Raw genomic sequence first — 20,321 nt, forward strand, 5'->3', positions numbered from 1 at the left:
ACATCGATAGCAGATGATATCGAATACTAAAACATCGATAGCAGATAACATCAAATAAAACATCGATAGCAGATGACATCGAATACTAAAACATCGATAGCAGATAACATCGAATACTAAAACATCGATATCCAAATCATCGACAGCCAATTCATCGATAACCAAATTTTTTTTTTGTATTCACTTTTTTAATGTAGAAATTATTATTTTAACATAGTTTGACAAGTGCTATAATGTCTTTTTGGTTTGTAGCTGTAAAACAAGCAGAAGTGTGCTGAGTGCAGATGAAGTCAAAAAATGTAAGTTGGAGACACGACCAAGCTTAGCAATGGCGGAACTTCACCTCTTGTCATTCTTTGTTTCCGCAATCATCATGTCCTCGTGGGTCTGGACTATTTCTACTTTCCACACTTGGAAGAGATTTCTGAAAAGGTAAAAACTTGCTCTGCTTTTTCTAATGAAAGAACCAACTTCGAAATAATGTTACCATATTTCGTAACAAAAAGGAAAAAAAAAAGTTTTATGATTATCCATGTAGTTTTTACTAAAGTTGTATAATTTTATACTTGTTGCATTCGAAATAATTCCCAAAATTTTATGTTTTCCTCCTGAATTTTTTTTATAAGACTTACTATAACATTACTTAGATTTCTTTTTAATCTCACGAAAATAAAATGTACTTCCCAGTGTTGCCTTTGTAGTTTCCATTATATTTTGTACAGATTTCTAATAACTGATACCACTTTTTGTAATCTTTTTAGCATGTTAATCCAGTTACATATATATATATATATATATATATATATATATATATATATATATATTAAGTTTACATGTGAAATTAGTTTTCCTGGTGTCTTTTTGAAGTGAACTGAAATTTTAATGACGTTATTTTACTGATACCTTCTTCAAATCTAAAAGGGGTGATAAAATGAAATCCATTCGGCACCCCTGGTAGAAACAGTTGATGACGTAGAATTGTATTGTTGTGGTATGTAGTAACATAGTGGTGTATATATATATATATATATATATATATATATATATATATATATATATATATATATATATATACCACTATGTTACTACATACCACAACAACAATATATATACGAGGGCTAGTCAAGAAAGACTTGGACTGATTTTTTTTTCTAGGCAATTTATTATTACTCAGCAACAGGCACATGATCCTTTTCAAAGTAGTCCCCGCCCATTTGAATGCACTTTTTCATTCGAGTCTTCCAGTCCTCAAACACGTGTCGCAGGCCATTCTTTGAGAGGTCCTTCAAAACCGCCTCCGATGCCTTCAGAACCTCGGAATTATCGGAGAAGCGGCGTCCACGCAGTCTGGATTTTAGGGCAGGGAATAGAAAAAGTCGCATGGTGCGGTAGGCGTCTCCACCATCCTCAAACCTTTGCAACAGCTTCCTGCAAGTCTCCACTCGAACGGCCTTCTGCTCTGGTGTCAGGAGTCGCGGAATCCATCGCGCACACACCCGGCTCATGTGGAGGTGGTCATGCAAAATTTTGAAGGCACTGCCATGAGATATGCGTAGTGCGGCTGCCAGATCGTCGATACTGATGCGGCGATCTTTTCTAACAATGACTGCTGCCGTGTTAATGTTCACCTCAGTAACAGCTGACGCTGATACACCTGGTCCACCAGCTTTCGTGATTGTCATTCGGCCCTCTTTAAACTCTTTGAACCACCAGAACACGGTACTTCGTGGCAGAGCGTCATCTTTGTAGGCTGCTCTCAACATTCCTAGAGTTTCTGTTGCACTTTTCCCCAGGCGATAGCAGAACCGTATAGCTGCAAATTGTTCATCTCGTAATGACTCCATTTCTTCTACAGGCGACTTCTAGAGGCGGCGCAGAACATCACCTGCAATAAAAAGTCGTGGTTACCAAACATGCAATGATTCCTTAACAACATTTTATATATATGCACAGCAAGACCCACCCTACTTGTATGCCAAACTATGAAGCTCCAGCGTTAACAGAACTGCCAGGGAAAAAATCAGTCCAAGTCTTTCTTGACTTGCCCTCGTATTGTAAATATTTTTGCGTTTTAGGGTAGAGCTAAAAGATGGTACACGGCAATCTGGACTTTCCCATCATCTTTTATTATAAAAGTTTCCTCTTGAATACAATAGTAATAAATGTAAGTTCCTCTAATTATTTGGAGGTTTGTTGGTGAAATTATAGGAACCTAATAATCATGCATCTTAGGGCGAGTTGGATAGGTACCTCGCAATGACCGTGCATCTTAAAGAGGGGTACGGGGAATTCTCAATGACCAGGCATTTTAGAGAGGGGAATAAGGAGCTCCCAATGAACAAGCGCCTTAGAGAGTTTGTGGTTGATCAACCGGGCGAGATTGACTCCTTCTTCCGTGTGCTGTCGTCTTTTACCCTGAAATGTAGGCTGAGTCCGTTGATCTTCGTCATTTCCCGATCGTTGGCGATGGTGGACGTCTTTGTGACTGTAGTCTAAAGTGTGTTTACAACTAGCACATTGTACATGGTGTTGAAACACGAGGAACCTTAACAATATATACTTCTGACATTAGTGTAGTAATCATTGTGAAACGTTTCCTGCCTTTCCAGGAATGAGGCAGAAAATAACGCATGGCATTCACCATCCCAAATCCATTCAAACAGCGAGCGACGGGTTAGCGAGCAGTCATTCAGTTTCTGAGTGCTGATGGATGTCAACCGGCTGACTATTCTATTGATGAAGGACGTCTCTGTCGATGTTTATGTATCGAAGACGACCGTTGTGGATTAAGCACGAATTTTTCGCATAGGACAAACAACAAGTGATCCTCCTTGTCCTGCCTAGGCGCATGTTGTTGACACAAATTGTAACTGTATTGCGGTAGATGAGAGTGTTCGCAACAATAGATGTGTTAGTTATTCGAGCGATAGCCACGGAACTGAATAAGAGCTATTGAACAGCACAAATTATAGTTAAGGAGTGGAGTACCACAAAGTGTGTGCGCAGTGGATGCCACGAATGCTTACGGAGGAACAAAAGCAAGAGCGTATGGATACGTCTCCAACATTTGATGTACTACCATACAGAGAAGAATGACTTTGTTTTGTGGATTGTGGCAGCGGTAAAATGATGATGCCATCACTTCGAGCCGAATTTCAAATCCGCGAGCATACAATGGAAGCACCCGTCATCACCATGCCCCAAGAAGTTGTAAGTCCCAGGTGTTAGCTGACAAGATCATGGTGTGCGTGTTGTTTGACCTGTAAAGGACCATTTACTGCTTGATTTCAAGCCACTGCGCTCCGCCTTCTCTAGCTTAAAGAGGATAAACGTGAACTAAAATAATCATTTCATTTTTTTCAAGCCACCAGGAGAATTCAGCAATACCACACGCTACTGTGCTGCGTTGACCCGTCTTCGAGAAGCTATCAAACGCAAACCACTTGGAATGCTAACGTCAGGGATTATCGTGTTAAATGATCACGCCTATCCTAGCGTGGGCGGATAGATGCAGAATTTGTTCCGATGGTTCAAATGAGACATGCTTTGTCGCCCACCGTACAGCACGGACCTGTCACCGTGTGATTTACTGAAGAAGGCACTAAAGGATCATCGGTTTCACAATGATGCTACGGTTCAAGATGAGTCAGTGAGTAGTTTACCTAATAACCAACGAATTTCTATTTGAACAGAATTCGCTGTCTAGTGGTAGAGTGAGACAAATGGCTGAAAGTCTACGGGGACTTCTAAACTGCAAACACCATGACAGAGTCATCACGTTATGTAACAATACACCTACTGATAATAGATGTAGGAACTCCGAACGGGTTTCATTTAATTCCTCCCTTCCCTTATATTTAACCCTTATCCGGTCCAGACATTTTTGTAACGTAAACGGGCAACCGGGGCCTGTCAGGCCCAGTATATATTTTAAGTGCAGAATGCACAAAATCAATGCCTATTGTCACTTACTGTTCAGACTAGTCTAGAATGTACCGGTATATATTTTTGTCAAGTAGCGAAACTTCTTGTCACGCTTTTGTAAGCCAAGCAGTATAGCAAATCCGGTCCAGACATTTTTGTAACGTAAACGGGCAACCGGGGCCTGTCAGGCCCAGTATATATTTTAAGTGCAGAACACTCAAAATTCAATGTCTGTTGCCGCATACTGTTCCGGCTAAAGGTTACAATAGTCACGTGTTCAATATATAATTATGTGACAATTTGATCTAATATTTGACAGGAATTTCACTAAAGTTATACGGGGCCTCCTAGGCCCCGGTTGCCCGGTTACGTCAGGAAAAGATTTTCAAATTTAAAAATAATAATAATAATAATAATAATAATAATAAAAAACATTAGCTTTACCAACTCGATATGCTCATGATTTTAACTTCGACGAAAGATAGAAGAATTCAGTATTTTATGTCTTGGAAATATGTATGGTTATTGAGAAATTTTAGAAAAATGAAGCTACTGGGCCTGGGAGGCCCCAGTTGCCCGGATAAGGGTTAAATGTCCCTTACTTCGTAATAATTACATTTTGTTGTATGTAATTAATAAGTTTGGTTTACCAAAACTCCTTTATATGTTTACTCTGTCCGTCAAAATATCTGAAGAACTACTTAATCAATCATCATCGGATTCTGTCAGGGTGTAGAAGATCAAAAGTTAGGAACGGGATTCATTTCTGGAAGCCATATTTAAACCAGAAGTGGTAGAGATGAACTATTTCCGGGTTTAACGTAGATCACTATAGAGCAGAAACGGTAATAGAGAGAAGCAGTTTTCTACAGTGGATTAAACATCCGGTGCATTACTTTCCATCCTTAACTCTGTACTAAAGCCGGAAGAGGTAGAAATCCGCTACAATTTCCGATTACAATATTGATCTACATAAAGCAAATACGATAATAGATAGCGAGAAGAGTTTTTTTTTTTTAATCGACTTAGCATTCTAAGAATAGATATCATCTTCTATCTTAACCACGTATTCAAACTGGAAGTGGCACAAATCAACCAATTCTGGTTTTAACATTGATTGCCATAGAACAAAAACCTTAATAGATAACAAGAAGCGTTTTTTTTTTTTTTTTTTAAATAATCAATTAAGCGTTCCAAAATATATTTCATCTCCACTTTAATCTGTCTACTGAAACCGAAAGTGGCAGAAATAAACCTCTTCCGGTTTCAACGTTGGTCGTTATAGAGTGAAAACGGCAACAGATAGCGAGAAGTGGTTTTTCTGCAATCAAACTAAGCGTCCGAAGAGTATAGTCCATCTCCATCTTAATTTCTCTACTTAAACCAGAAGTGGTATAAGTCCAGTATCATTTTCGGTTTCAATAATAATTGAGAAAAGATCATACCATACAAACTCTTTCACGTAGTGGGGGCCGCAGTGGCTCAGTGGTAGAGTGTTCACTTTCGGTGCATGGGGTCTTTTGGTCCGATACCAGCTCGCGCTAAGTGAGCTTTGTGGTGGACAAACACTGTGTGTGTGGGTTTTCTCGTGGTTCTCCCGTTTCCCCCCACTTTATTCATTCCACCATTTCAATCATTTATCATCATCACCATTTCCTTTAGCCTAGCCGGCATAATCCTGGGACGTAAAACTTAAAAGATTTCATTTCATTTTCCCTCTACTAAAACCAGAAGTGGTAGAAGTCTAATACCACTTGCGGTTTCAATAATAATTAAGAAAACACATTATAGAAACCAAACTTCTTCATGTAGTGTACACATGATACTGCTACTTACTTTAATATTTATTTATATGAATCAAAGTTAATTTAAGTAATATTAAATTTGTATAATGCAAATTCATCTTGAGAAAACAAGGAACATTTAACTAGATTTGACGAAGAAAACAGTAAAATCACATCATTAAAATTGAAGTTTGTTTTAAAAAATTGCCCTTATAAATAAATGGTCTAGAAGAAAAATGTGTAGGTACTGAACACCATTAATGCTTTCTTTTTTGGTGCCCGTAAATGTTTAGATGAGCCAGGTGTATTGTCATACAAATTCTTATACAAATCTCTAACATGTTAACAGAAGAACAGAGACCATCATACCATAAGTTTATATATACTGTGTATGAATGTGCTAAATTAAATAATAATGTCTATTTGGTATAGAGTAAATAAGTCTGAGACTAGCTCTTCACCAATTTAATTATAAAAATAATCTGCTATGGAATAATTACAAAATTTCTTTGTAAAATACAAATGAATATTTTCAATGTTACCGTAGTCCTTAGTACATGTAAAAGTTGCTTCGGTTGATGAAAGTTGGAGTTAGGTATGTATGGGTAACCCTTTTGCCAATGCAGCCTGTAGATTTTTATAAAGGTCCCACAACTATGAGAGACGGTTTATAAGGACCCACTTCGTTCAAAGCATCTCCCGGTGGTGGGCTGTGATTAGAAATCGCTTTCGCTCAATGCAGCTACCGGAAATAATGTAAGGTAGGAAAACTCCTTTGTCCAATGCGACCTCAGGACCGGGTGTTACAGGTTAAGTGATCAGTGGTCAACTGATAATTTGGTCTCCAAGTTCCCTTTTATAGATAGCTACTGGACGAGTCGATCATCTTTGGGTTCCACCGTGTCGACTTCGTGTCTTTCTGTTATTTCCGTGTATCGTCTACTTGCGTTGATGTTTATAATTAATAGCACGTGTTTTACAGTTGTAACATGTCTTCGAAGAAATAATACACACTGAAAGGTGGGGATTTTTACAATATAAGGATGTCCTGGGAGGATGTGGCAATATTTTGGTTTTTTTTTTTTTTTTTTGACCTTTTGAATATTCTTGTATTGTTCACTCTGTAGTTATTCTGCAGAGGTGAGAGAGCGCATGTAAAAGTTGATAGAATGACCTTTCCAACAGTATGCAACATGTGACAGTGGTGTCTTTGGAAGGGAAGTTATTGAGGAAAATTTAGGAATAAGTGTCACAGTCCAATTTCCTTACATAATCTTAACCTTCTCAAATTTCCCTCAATAACTTCCCTTCCAAAGACACCATGCCACTTGTTACATACCGGTAAAAAGACCACTTTATCATATTTCAAATGCGCTATGGCTTACCTGTATAGAATAATTAAAGAGTGGGCAATAAGCAACGAAATGTGAAAAATGATTTACAACCTGTTGTTCTCAAACCGTTAAGAATAGATTTTTATTTTTTTTTTTAAAAATTACCCATATTATTATTGCCAAAGTATTGCGGTTATAGTGTGAGTTATCTATGATTAACGTAGAACAAAACGTAAACGTACGCGAGAGGTATCGTAGTCATAGCAAAAATCAGCATTTTCGTAGAAATCTAGTCATCTATAATTCTTACACCAATATTCATGAACATTCTGTTTATGGTGAAATGAAAGAATAGAGTTTTGGGGGGAAAGAATGTAATAATAGAGTTTTGGGGGGAATGAATGTAATGCGCATAATTTTATGTTTTACTTGTGTCTGTTGAAACGTTCCAGGCTAATCATGACTATACATTGACAAATATAGAATGAGTATATACCTTAGATTTACGATGTAAACGTACAGATGTCTCGATAATACAAATTCTGTGGACTAATAAGGTCTGCTTCCAGGTTAGATACGATGTTCTCTTCCTTCTGAGTTTAGCGTTCCAACTGCTATGACTTAGGAAAACCAAGTCGTTTTGTTTTTCGACTAGTGCTAAGGTTTATGCAATTACGGCACTCGGGGTGAAATAGTAAGTGCGTATACCTACGAATATACTTCTCTCATTTTATTTATCAATGCGTGAACTTACACAATGGGATGTGTAATTTAGTTGACTCAGGTACGTGGAAACAAATTCAAAAACAGAATTACAAAGCGGTTTTTTACAAATAAAAAATTCATAAGTTAATCACAATTGAATTTTGAAATATCCAAAGTTTCCTTTCATTGTCCTTTGTGAGTCATTTTGAAGAGTAATGAACTAAAATTACAATCACGGACAAAAGATAAATAAAATTAGTTAAACAGAGTCCATGACAGTATTGCCATTTGAAGCAGGATTAAGATTTTAATATTGAAATTAGGGCAAAGAACATGTTACGGACTCTCGAAAAACGATGAAGTTACATTCGACCTATCTATAACTAAAAAAAATCAACAGGGAAGAGATCAGAGTATTAAGTAAATGCTTGAGTCAGCTATTACTAATATTTTAAAACTCTCAAGTTGATCGTGTATGACGAGATCGGTAATTTGCTTATACCGCTTTTTAGTAGAATATTCCATAGAAAAAAACATTACAACGTCTTTGTCCAAACATCGTAAGTAGCAGAGGATGATGTATTGTTTTCATTTTGTTTTGTATCTTCATTTAATATTTCGACTGCTATATTTATTTCGTATCAAACTGCGGTTGTTTTATAGAAACGATCATAATAATTATCGAAATATTAAATGTATGCAGAGAAAATCAAGATAAGACTTACTTTATATGATCAGTATTCCTAGAAAACTCATTTACAATGAAATTAATATATTTGAATTCATTTTTCAAAGGTTATGCAATAAATCCGATCAAGAACCCGTGAAATTGAAGAAGCATAAAGTAATTGCACAGGCATTTGCGAAAAGGAAAATCTTAAACAATGTTGGTCGACTTTCGATCAGTTTCCACAGCACCCATGAGGATCCTGTTGGTAAGTTAAAAAGGTTACCAGCAAAAAGTATTTGTAGGACAAACACGTTGAATGAATTACACTAGAAAGCTTTCGATTTTGAACTTAATATTGAGTTAAGGATATGTAGGGTACATACTGTTAACATTAACAACTCACCTGCACCATTGTCATATCTTCTTTGTTTAAAGTTTGTGCTTTCTGTATATTTCGCTATTGCAAAACCCGTTTAGAATTCAGGTTGGGTCTTTCTGTAGTTTTATTAAAGTTCATGTCCTGTAGAAAAAAGCTGTCCGTAAGTATTTTGATAAGCACTAGCTAGTAGCATTAATAAACCATGGGGTATATATATATATATATATATATATATATATATATATATATATACGATATAACGAAAGTCGCTTGTCATAGGCCAACTTTGTTATGTGTGCAGATACGAAAAAACGTAAAGAGAGTAAAGTCACTGGAAATGAAAGATTTTCAACGAAAGTGTTGGAATTTTTCAGTAACAATTTTGTCACTACATTGGTAGTCGCCCCAGTGGTAAGTAAAAAAGCATCATTACCAGTCATAGTGCAGTGTTACAGTAGAAACATAACTTCACGCAATAACTGAACGGAAAGCAAGCAGAAATTATGCCATAGAGAAGAAACAAGAATACTGCAAGTCTCGGTTGCAATTAGTAACATACTAGGGTGCAGGGGAAGGGGGGGATAAAATTCGTAACGAGTTGAAAGTTGGTTTTGAAAATTGTTTGTTTAAAATATGAAACACACAACGTAGCTAACTTACATCTGATACTGATTCTTACAAAATTTATTGGACAGACTGTTACTGAGAATAAATTTACATACCTCATGCACTCACAGTACACGTTTTCAGACTCATTACTGTAACAGGTGTTCAAATTGGTTTTCCTCCTGCTTGTAGCACTTGTGGATATGGTCTCGTACACTACCACACTACATCGCAATGTTTCTTATTAAACTTACATATAACTTTTAGTTTACAATATAATGGGTTAGTATATAGCATTGTATATATACTGGTGGAAATGCATGTCAGAGCACCCCATAATTATATATTGTTCGATTCGAACAAACTTCCGACCATAGAATGTGTCTGTGGATAGCATGATGCTACTAATTTGAAGATCATCGGACAACACGGCTAATTTAGTTGTATATGCTAATCACAATCTATGTCTACAATGTCAAAACGATGCCAGCGAACGGCTGTTGTGTAATTAAGTAACTTTAGCTATAGCCGTACAGTGGGGCTACGAGAAACTGGGTATTTGTTCTCCCTTTAGCTATAGCCGTACAGTGGGGCTACGAGAAACTGGGTGTTTGTTCTCCTTAAAATTGCTTCTTAATGAGTCTGTGTTCTATCCATTTTGTACACGAGGGGAGGCAGAGAGTTCTCACAGCAGACGTATTCTAGTAATGCAGTTTGGGAACACCTAGACAGAAAGTTCGTTTGAGCAGACCTAACTGACAGGGCCAAACCTTCAAATGGAATCAGAGCCACTGTGCCCTGTCCACTATATGAGCGCACGAACATTAAACAATCAATTATTGGAGTCAGTTCTACGATCTTGCGTTCCTTTTGCACATTTTTTCTTGACATTTTATTCAGAAAAGTATGATTATACATTTGTGAAGTCAGAATTACCAGTGATCTGGGAAAGTCGGGGAATTAAAAGTACGAATTTTTACTTCTCAGAACTCATTTTTTTTTCTTTCTTTACGAGGCTATTTTGTAGGGGTTATTTTACTCTGTTTTGCAATACTAGATTTAGGAACTCCCGGGCAGGGAAAAATATGACTTTTTTTTATTATTATTATTACATTGTATAGACGTGGAAATTTATAAATTGTGACCTGAAAAATCTGAAGTTGGGATTCGTGTTTATCAAATAAGTAGGAACCCTGAAAGTCGTCCATCCTCTTCTCCGACCTTGTTTGGCTACTGTGTGACACCATCTTCCAGCAGGACATCGTATCTTTTCATACCGCCACGGAACACAGTGTGCTCTACTCGATATACACTTTCTGCCTTGTCCTGTTGGGTATCTGGATTTAAGACCTATCGATCATATAGAATGTGGTACATAAGGTGGCGGAATCTGTCGTGCAAGATGAATTCCCAGCCACCCCATGATCTACTACAGAAAGTAAGGAATACTGTACCTCACAGACATTCAGCACCTGTATGATCGGCTTCACGCGGGAACAACTGCTTGTATGGTAGCTTGGAGTGGTTATACGTGCTTTTAAGTTTAGTACTGCATTTTTGTCATCCGGACTGTGAACATCATATGTATCATGTTCAGAATGTTCCACAGACGCCATGTTGGAATTACATCACCTTCCATTATCCTCTTGTGTATCAACATTTGGGGGAGAACGTGAATTACTACTGGATGTAGTGAAATGCATTTTTGTTAGTGTTTATGTAGTTGGAATGAATGAATTCCGAAAAGAGAATCATGAATTTCTTACCATAAATAGGGGCTCAGTGGTTGAGCGTTTACCTCTGGTGTGTGGGATCCCTGGTTCGATCCAGCTCGCGCCAAATGAGCTGTTTGGTGGGTTTTCTCGGGGTTCTTCCGTTTCCTCCCATTTTCTTTATTCCACCATTTCATTCATTTCTCATCATCACCGTCTCCCTTAGCCTCGGTACATAACTAAATATTTCATTTTTATTTTTACCGGAAATATTGTAAATATAAAAACGTATGCTGAAAGACATTTACTATAGGAGCTTCAGTGAAATATTTCATCAGTTAGGAAGTAAGAAGTAAAGGATAAGAAAAAGAAAAAAATAAAAAAAGAAAGGAAAGAAAGAAAAAAACATTCGTGAAGCATCCAGTAGGCGACATTTTGCCTTTCGGCCCTACTTCTTTTCTTCGCTGATGAAGCGTTTAATGAGTGCACTCATAGGTTTTTAGTGTGTATGAATATATTTTCACTGTTCTGTTGTAAGTTATTGACTGTGTTCGAAATTTATTAAATACTCGTATATGTGCTACGAATAGAGAAACTGAAAATAGGTTACAGCAGGCTGCTGTAGAAAATACATATTTAAAAACTAATATTTTTAAAATTACTTGTTAAATTGATATGTGACCTATGGCTCAGTCAGTAGAGTTTCTGATTGCCAACCCAGCGATTTGTATTCTAACCCTGGTGGGTGTAGAAGGAGTTTTTTCCTCTAGGCCAGAAGTCGGCTCACCCTCGGAAAACCAGTTTCGGAATAACTCCAAGGTAAAACCAGGATAAGATATTTATAGAAAAACTGAGTGTGTAGGTAACTAAACATTAAATTATAGTATTAAAAATGCCTAAAAAGATAGAACACAAAGGCGAGTGAGAGGGGAAAGAGGAGGCCAACAAAAAAGTCAGGAAAATCAGGTGAATTAAAACTAAGATATCTGTAAAAATCTTGAAATATAGAAAGGTGTTTTTGGTAAGCAAACACTTTAAAAATATAGTTCTTCGAATACAGAGAATTTACATTAACAAGAGTTTAAACGTTCTTTTCAACTGGGCATCTAAAAACGTGTAAAATGAAATTCTGTGAAGTGAAAAAAAACTTGAATGTGAGCTTCCCAGAGATGTTGGCGAAGGCAAGAGAGATGACTGAAATAGTTTAGTGCAATTAAAATGCATTTGGACGCAATAAGTTATTATACAGGGTATCCGGAATGGGACTGAGGTTTTTAAAAGTGTATAGTTTTAATATGGTCAGAGACACAGAAAAAAAAAATCATATTGAAGGAAAACTCAAAAAATTTTGTTAAGCAAATTTTCATACTTCAACAACTACCTGTGAGGCGATAGTATCGCCGATAAACAGAAATGGCGTCGGCAGTTGAAAAAGCGCAATGCGTGTAGTGGTTTGTAGAGACAAAATGTGTTGTTCAAGTTCAAGAAAACTTTCGACGTGTTTACCACAAGGATCCTCCATCACGCAACAGTATCCTGGCGTGGAAGAATCAATTTTTATCAACGAAGAGTGTAGTGAAACAACACAGCGGTGGTAAATCGCGTGTGTCAGAGAAAATGTGGAAGCAGTAAGAGAGTTTCTCTCGTAGCCCGAGAAAGTCAATTCGCGCAGCGAGCAGGCAATTGGCACTTCCAAAGTCAACAATGCACGATGTAGTACACAGACGATTACGTTTGTGCACGTATAAGGTGCAATTATTGCAAGAAATTGAGCTTAACGATAAGCCACAGAGAGCAGCATTTGCTACTGAAATTCTGAATAGGATTGATTATGACCATTTCCTATTGAACTTTGTTTTCTCTGATGAGGCAACTTTTCACTTTCTGGCTATGCTAATAGACACAGTGTTAGGATATGGGGATCTGAGAATCCGCATACGTACATAGAACATTCTAGAGACAGTCCCAAATTGAATGTTTGATGTGCTGTAACACATAATGCAGTTATAGGCTCCTTCTTTTTCATAGAGCAAACCATAACAGGTAATATGTTCTTAGACATGCTTCAACACTTTGCTGTTCCCCAGTTACAACATTTGCAACCTCAAGTGATATTCCAATTGTATGGTGCCCCGCCACATTGGAGCCTACAAGTAAGGGAGTACATTGATACTGAATTTCCTGGCCATTGGGTAGGCCATGATGGGCCAATTAGGGGCCTCCACGCTCTTCTGATGTTACCCCCTTGGACTTCTTCCTATGAGGGTATGTGAAAAACATTGTGTATTCTTTTTGAAAAGGTGCGTAACCTTGATGAACTGAGGAACCGTATTAGGAATGCGATTGCTGTAGCAACACCTCAGATGTTACAAAGTACGTGGAGAGAGATTGAGTTCAAGCTTGATATTGTAAGAGTTACAAATGGAGTTCAAGTGGAGTTACACTGAGTTAGAATGACTTGTAAAACCAAATAAACTTTTTGACTTCATCTTTAAAATGCGTTTTTTTTTTTTTTCTGTATCTCTGACCATATTAAAACTATACACTTTTAAAAACCGTCAGTCCCATTCCGGACACCCTACCCTGTATATTGTATATTTAAATATCGATTCTTATTTATTCTTCCTAATACGATTTTTATAGTTTTGGATATTCTGTTATTATGGTTTTGTGCTTGTTATTAACAGAAAGAATGATATATATATATATATATATATTTTTTTTCGTACTTAACAGGCTTAAACTTCGATTTGAACAGTGTTGCTTCTCAGGATATTAGTTCCGCATGGGCAGCTGGATTACCGAAGCTTGTCACTCGGAGAGGTGCCTTAATTGCAACCACGGGCTCTATTTCTGGAGGTCAACAGCGCAGCTCAGTAGATTCAGATATGAGTTGCAGTGTGAGAAGGTAAATACTAAGCTTAAAAGTTGTAACAACTGTTGTTTAATAATAATGGTTCTTCAGTGCGCATGGTTCTGAGTTCGATTTCCAGTGGAGATACAAGCTCAATATTAATTAAGCGGTAACAACCCTAATATTCAAGGACAGAAATAATGACGTTAGGACTTAATGTATTATCCTTGTATTACCATTTAAACATCGTCATCTGGCAGGTTATAGTCGTTTATGAGCTATAAGAACAGGAAGTTCAGTTAGTGAGTTTCATATACAGGCTGTATAGCCTCAAAAAATATCCATACCATTTCAGAAATACCTCATTCTCCTCAATTTGTAGTGGATTAGCTCAGCAAAAATAAAATTCAGTGAAGTCCTGAATCCTGCCATAAAGTTAGCTAATGAGTTTATAACGTTTACTCCATAGGATGGTGATCCAGATAGAGCAAACATTATATTATATAGTCGTAAATAGGACGTTTGCTCGAGCGTTGAAGATGAAACAAGTTATCCGAAGAAAGCTCCTTTCAACGCCAACTACACATAAGCAAAAATTCTACGTACAACTTTTAGAGACACAAATATTACATGCTTTTATATTTGTAATATATTCACCATTAACAATTTAACACTATTGACACGATGGTGGCGTGGCTTTAATAATAAATGACGTGGTGGCTTATTATGTTAGTGAACTCACGTGTTTCTTCGGCTAGCCTGTTGAAGTTGCTCCCTCGTTGTCCCGTATTTGAGGATATGCGCTGTTTATGGAGTTGAAGTCCCGAGGTTAACTTTCCACCGCTGCTTCTTCAATGGGAATTCCAAATAGGAACTATAAGTATGAGTTCTGTTCCATAGGGTCGTTCTTGACGTACTGTTAAACAAGTGCACTTATATAAAAATCACTGTGAAAAAAAAAATATATATATATATCAACTGTCACTTCTGTATAAAGAAAGCCAGGCAGCTTGAATGCTGCTTTTAGAAAAGCGTAATTTGTGGGAGCGAACGTCGACACGTTCCTCCTGGACTGGCTCACGGCGACTGCTAGTATATGCTAGTCCTTTTAAATTAAAAAGAGAATTAAACTGCTTGAGCTGCATACAGCCAAAATAATGAATAAATGAGTTTATGACAAGTTTATACAATGATGTATATTTAAATTTTACTAATACAGCTACGTACATGATATGATTACAGACATATGTACGATAGTACGTGTAGAGTTTACATATATCGTGCTTATATACAGTGTTCCTACTGGTCAGGGAAAATGGTGCAGGTCGGGGAAGCTCAGGGAAAAAGACTGGAAATTAGGGAAAGTCAGGGAAATTTTATAAAATATATTTTTTCCAACATTAATTGTACACCAATTTCAGCTTAGCTAACCACAGTATGGGACGTTGCTTAGATTTTTATGGGAGGAAAGTGGAATGTACGTATGAGCAATTGATTACTATTTGTCTCTATAGAAAAAATGTTTTCAAATATAAATATTCACCGTTATTTATTGCTCATTTATATGTCAACGTCACCCGACACCTGTCATAAAAGTCAGGGAATTTCCTGTTAAAGGTCAAGAAAAGTCAGGAAGAAGTCAGTTAAATAGATTTCTCCAGATCAATAGGAACCCTAATATAATACACACTTTTAACACAGAGGAAGACCGACTAGTCTTCGAAATACATAGCAGATAATTATTCACAAATATCTGCCCTCAAGGAACTTGGAAGTTGAGTGTTAAAAATATAAGTAAGTGTTCCATTTGTTCTTTAACTCTTTCAGTCCTGATATATTTGTTTACTCACCGATCTTTATTTGCATTTTTTAGTTATTATGTTGTTTGACTTAAGTCATTTTGTTTGTAGATGTCATATTTACAGATTTATGGGACATACACATCATAACTTATACTGTGGAAGCCTGTATGTAAAATACAAAATGGCATAAATTGAAAATATCAATGTGATCTACGTAATTTGCAAACTCTAAATCCAGCACCAAAGCAGAAAGATGATTTATTCAAATATTATTTTTCGCTAAAAATAAAACAGTCTACGTGGCTGAATTATCCATCGTGATAGCGCCTGCAAGTACTGTGCGTAGCTTTCTGACAACGAGTGAAAGCACCAGAGAAATAGAAAATGATTTAGACAGTTCAAAGAGTGCAAACACATAAAACCAGCCATTTTGAGTCCTCTAGAGTAACGCTGATAATCTTAAAATATAATGAACACATACTTTACCAACAGGATAGAGAGAGTTAAGTAAATATACAATAGAGTTACTGGATATTATGGATTACACTAATTCACACTATTGAAATAAGGTTAGTAAGTATCGTGTGCTTATGTTCAGTTAATTCCCAGTTTAGCTTCCCAGTTTGGGCATAAACTGCGACACAACTAGGAGTTGTAAAATAAGTGCTGATTTGTTATAATAAGATGCTTGTTTTTAGGCATCTCCCAGTTTCCGTAGATGTCTTCCATTTTCCAACGTATTATTTATTTATTTATTTCGTTATCGGTGAAAATCAATTTTTGAATTAATTGATATGGAAAGATAGAATGGAATTAAATCTACGTATTTATATAATTTCATATTAAAACATGACATTGTTTACTGCAAATATTAATAGTACGTCATCTTCTACGTAAATTCTTTCATTTCCTTATAATTTTTCTTTAACCCTCGGACTACGAACAGGAGGGGGAGGAGGATACTTTGTGCCCGTCTCAGTATATTTTTTGTAGTTACTCTTTTAACTGTTTCTTTAAAATTATAAGAAAATATGTTATTGCTCAACATGTTTAACTAAAGAGTATACCTGACAGTGGTGCAAATTGAACGTTAGTGTCTCCGTAAAATTTGTTATTTTAAGTTGGTGGACTCAAAGTTGGTAGGAGATGTGACTGACATTTAGTAATGTTACTCCTAAATGGCAGTATAATAAATAACAGTATTCTGCCTTTTCTGAATTTGGAGGTTAGTCTTATCTCATGTACCAGTACTGTTAATTTTGAGAGTTTCACGCTAGTGTGTCTCATGGCTGTTTTAAGTTGGTGGCCACAAGGTACCCCTCCCCCCTGGTAGAAGATGTGACTGGTAAAAAATTTATCACTTCTAGATAGCAACATAATAAATAGTTGTTAGTCTTATCCTGTATACTGCTAACTTTAGTCCCTGCAATTCCTGTAGACTTTTGAGAGAGTTTCTATTTGTTTCTTTTGCAAGATACTGTATATTTAATCTTAACAGGTGGGTGTGCGCGTGGGTTTCCTCGGAGTTCTCCCGTTTCCTCCCGCTTTCTTCATTCCACCATTTCATTCATTTCTCATTATCACCGTCTCCTTTAGCCTAGCCGACATAATCGTGGGACGTAAAACTCAAAAAATTTCATTTCATTTTCATTTTTAACAGGTGAGCACAAAATACTCCTCCGCCCTCCCCGATAGTCTGCGTTACAAAAAATGCCTTGGTAGTGCGAGGGTTAATAGTGTTTATTCATAAGAAATTAGTAAGAGACATTAAAGGGTTTACCTTGCCCAATCCAGTCTTCTCTGTTTAGAATTTAAGTATACTCAATATTACGGCCCGCTCCGTAGCCAAGTAGCTTCTTTGCCAGCAGAAGAAAACATCACTAGGTCCATAGGAGTAGAACAAACTGAACACCAACTTTCCAGTTGACATAATTGTGCAGTGAAGTACTTGCGTAACACACAATCTAATAGTTTTTGCATAATTTCTCCCAACACGTTATAATGAATAATAAACAGTACATCAATGAATCTATTACTAATTCAAATCTATATGAAACAATGTTAGGAGCTGCGAAGAATATAGGATGAAAATAAATGTTAGAAAGACAAAAGCCATGGTGATTGGAACGAAAGTTTCGGTGTCAAATGTAGAAGTAGGTGGGGAGAAAACAGAACAGGTGACTAGTTTTCGATACCTGGGTAGTATTAGTAATAATGATATGAAATGTGAACGTGAAATAAAAGCAAGGATGGGAATGGCGAAAGAACGCTTTAAGAGGAAGAAAAGTCTATTTTGTAGGACCTTGAATAAAGAGTTGAGAGAAAGACTCATAAAATGCTTCGTGTGGAGTATTGTACTGTGCAAAGTCTCGGAACATAATAAAAGAATGGCAAAAAATAATGAAAAATTACCGAAACTTACCAAAGATGACGAAAAAATCTCCGAAACTTAGGAAAAAGATAAAATATTACCTAAAATTGGAAAAAAAGACCTAAAAGCTGAAAATTGGCCCAAATAAAGAGGGGCACTTGAAAATTACCAGTTTATTTTTCATAACAAAGTGTAATATAATGTGTATTTGATGGACATGTCCACAATGCCAGAAAAAAAGATGGCATCTCTTTAATTTCGCCCCCTAGTTATTAATGTCCATGTACATTTGCCTGCTTCATATTTTAGATTCTGCTCTACCGCTCCTACATAGACACACAAGATCTGATTGTATCGGATGTGCGTTCAAATGGTTGACTCTTAGTTTCAGATTTTACGAAGAAAACAGCAGAAAATGTTTGCATTTAAATGATCATAGGTTTATACCTAAAAATTTGATCTGTAAATATAACTAAATGCACTTTTGTTCCAGGGTTTCGGTCGAATCGTATCGACACTCGTTGGATTCTCAGATGTCCGTGCAAGTGTCTGAAATGGAACGACAAACTTCCGTAGCACAACCAACAACAGCTGGTGGGAAAATACGGAGAAGACGAAGAAGAGATTTTTGTAGAAAAAGAATAAGGGTTGGTCCCTTATTAGCACGGCGAGGAAGTACGACGTCTCAGGAAAGTCAGCTGGGCGCTCAGGTACGTTCTTTTTAATAATACCTGAATATATTATCACTTCATAAAACAACTTCCAATGTACAAGGTGGCCCATAATTATGTATGTAATGTTTGATTGACTGTAATTGTAGACAAAAAGTTTCGATATGGCAACACTATATAGCCTGAGAATAGGAATAACGACCACTGGACTTAGAACTGTTAGTGTAGGGCAGGAGGATGACGGAACGATTTTCTCTAGAACAATGTGTGTGATGTGTACGTTTATATTATGCAGCAAACAATTACGCGGAGGTGAAACAGAGAATGGTAGTCGAATTTGGAGGAAATTTCTTCTTTATGTTAACAATCGCAAGAATAACAATAAATTTGACGCTACTGATAGTGTTTTGCATACAAAAGGAGCGGGTAGGCCCTGGAGTATATATACCGAAGCGCAAATCTCTCTCTCCAACATTGGGGATGACAAGTAAGACTTTTTATTTTTATTTTTAAGCGATGCTCAAAATATTTGTGAAGTTGAAAAACAATCCTGTGGAGGATCAGGGAGCAGAGTTGTCTTCAACATTGGGAGGCGGGCAGATTCTGGGGGGACATCAATTTCATGTCAATTTCCTTTGTGGCAATCGGACACAAATCATCAAATTTTTTCCCAAAAAAACACATTTCAAATCAGATATTCAGATAATTTGGGAGGGGGGGGGGGCACAGTTCCCCCAGTTCCAAGATTGGAGGGAACATGTCTCTCTCCCGGGATTTGCGCCAGTGCCGATTATAACAGAACTCGTGTGTTGGAAACTGTTAACTCATCTCCTGGAAAACCGAAATCTCAGCAGCGTATGTCCAGAGAGTTGAACATTTCACGTACAACACTACAGAGAAAATTGAAGGATCTGAAATTATAGACATATCATCCTTGTTTAATAAATAATCCGGATAGGCGCTTGGAGTTGGCAGAAAAATGGCTAGAAATGCTGAAGGAAAATCCAGGTTTGGAAGAACACATCATTTGGACAGATGAGGCCAAATCTCATTTTTCGGGAAGTGTTAACCGAGACAATTGCTTGTACTGGAGGGAAGGAAACCTTAATATAAACATCAGTATGCATGACAAAAGTCCTGGTGTCATGGTTCGGGGTGATGTCTCTTATGGATTGATTGATCCATTCTTTGTCTCTAGGCATGTATCGATTTGAATGGTGCATTGGTGGACCATTCCATGGAGAACAGAGATTAAAATCTGTAAGGAAAGGTATGAGAATAATGTGTTTACGTTCAGTTTTATGTTCAAGCTATGTTGTGCTAGTTTCTCTACCTCAGTTTTTGAAATATCGTATACATAATTATGGGCAGTCTTGTATATTCTATATTGAAGAACAAGTGATAGAAGACCAAATATCTTGATATTAATGTCGTGGAAAAAATCAATTGTTTCTGCAGCTGTGACAGTTTATAAGTATGACAACCGAACTTCTCTGAGGAACAGAAATA

At 36.8% G+C, this 20,321-nt stretch overlaps 1 protein-coding gene across 1 annotated transcript in view; it reads left to right on the top strand.

Annotated features, from left to right (window-relative positions):
* Positions 1-20,321, top strand: part of smo (smoothened, frizzled class receptor) — a 63,579-nt gene that overhangs the window by 32,664 nt on the left and 10,594 nt on the right. Inside the window, exons 10-13 of the mRNA XM_081755990.1 lie at positions 253-432; positions 8,543-8,682; positions 13,851-14,022; positions 18,635-18,851. Coding sequence (XP_081612116.1) covers positions 253-432; positions 8,543-8,682; positions 13,851-14,022; positions 18,635-18,851 — 709 coding nt within the window. The remainder of the gene's footprint in view (positions 1-252; positions 433-8,542; positions 8,683-13,850; positions 14,023-18,634; positions 18,852-20,321) is intronic.

Source organism: Thermobia domestica, chromosome 4 (assembly GCF_964235325.1).
Source record: "Thermobia domestica chromosome 4, izTheDome1.hap1.1, whole genome shotgun sequence".
Classification (NCBI taxonomy): Eukaryota; Metazoa; Arthropoda; class Insecta; order Zygentoma; family Lepismatidae; genus Thermobia; species Thermobia domestica.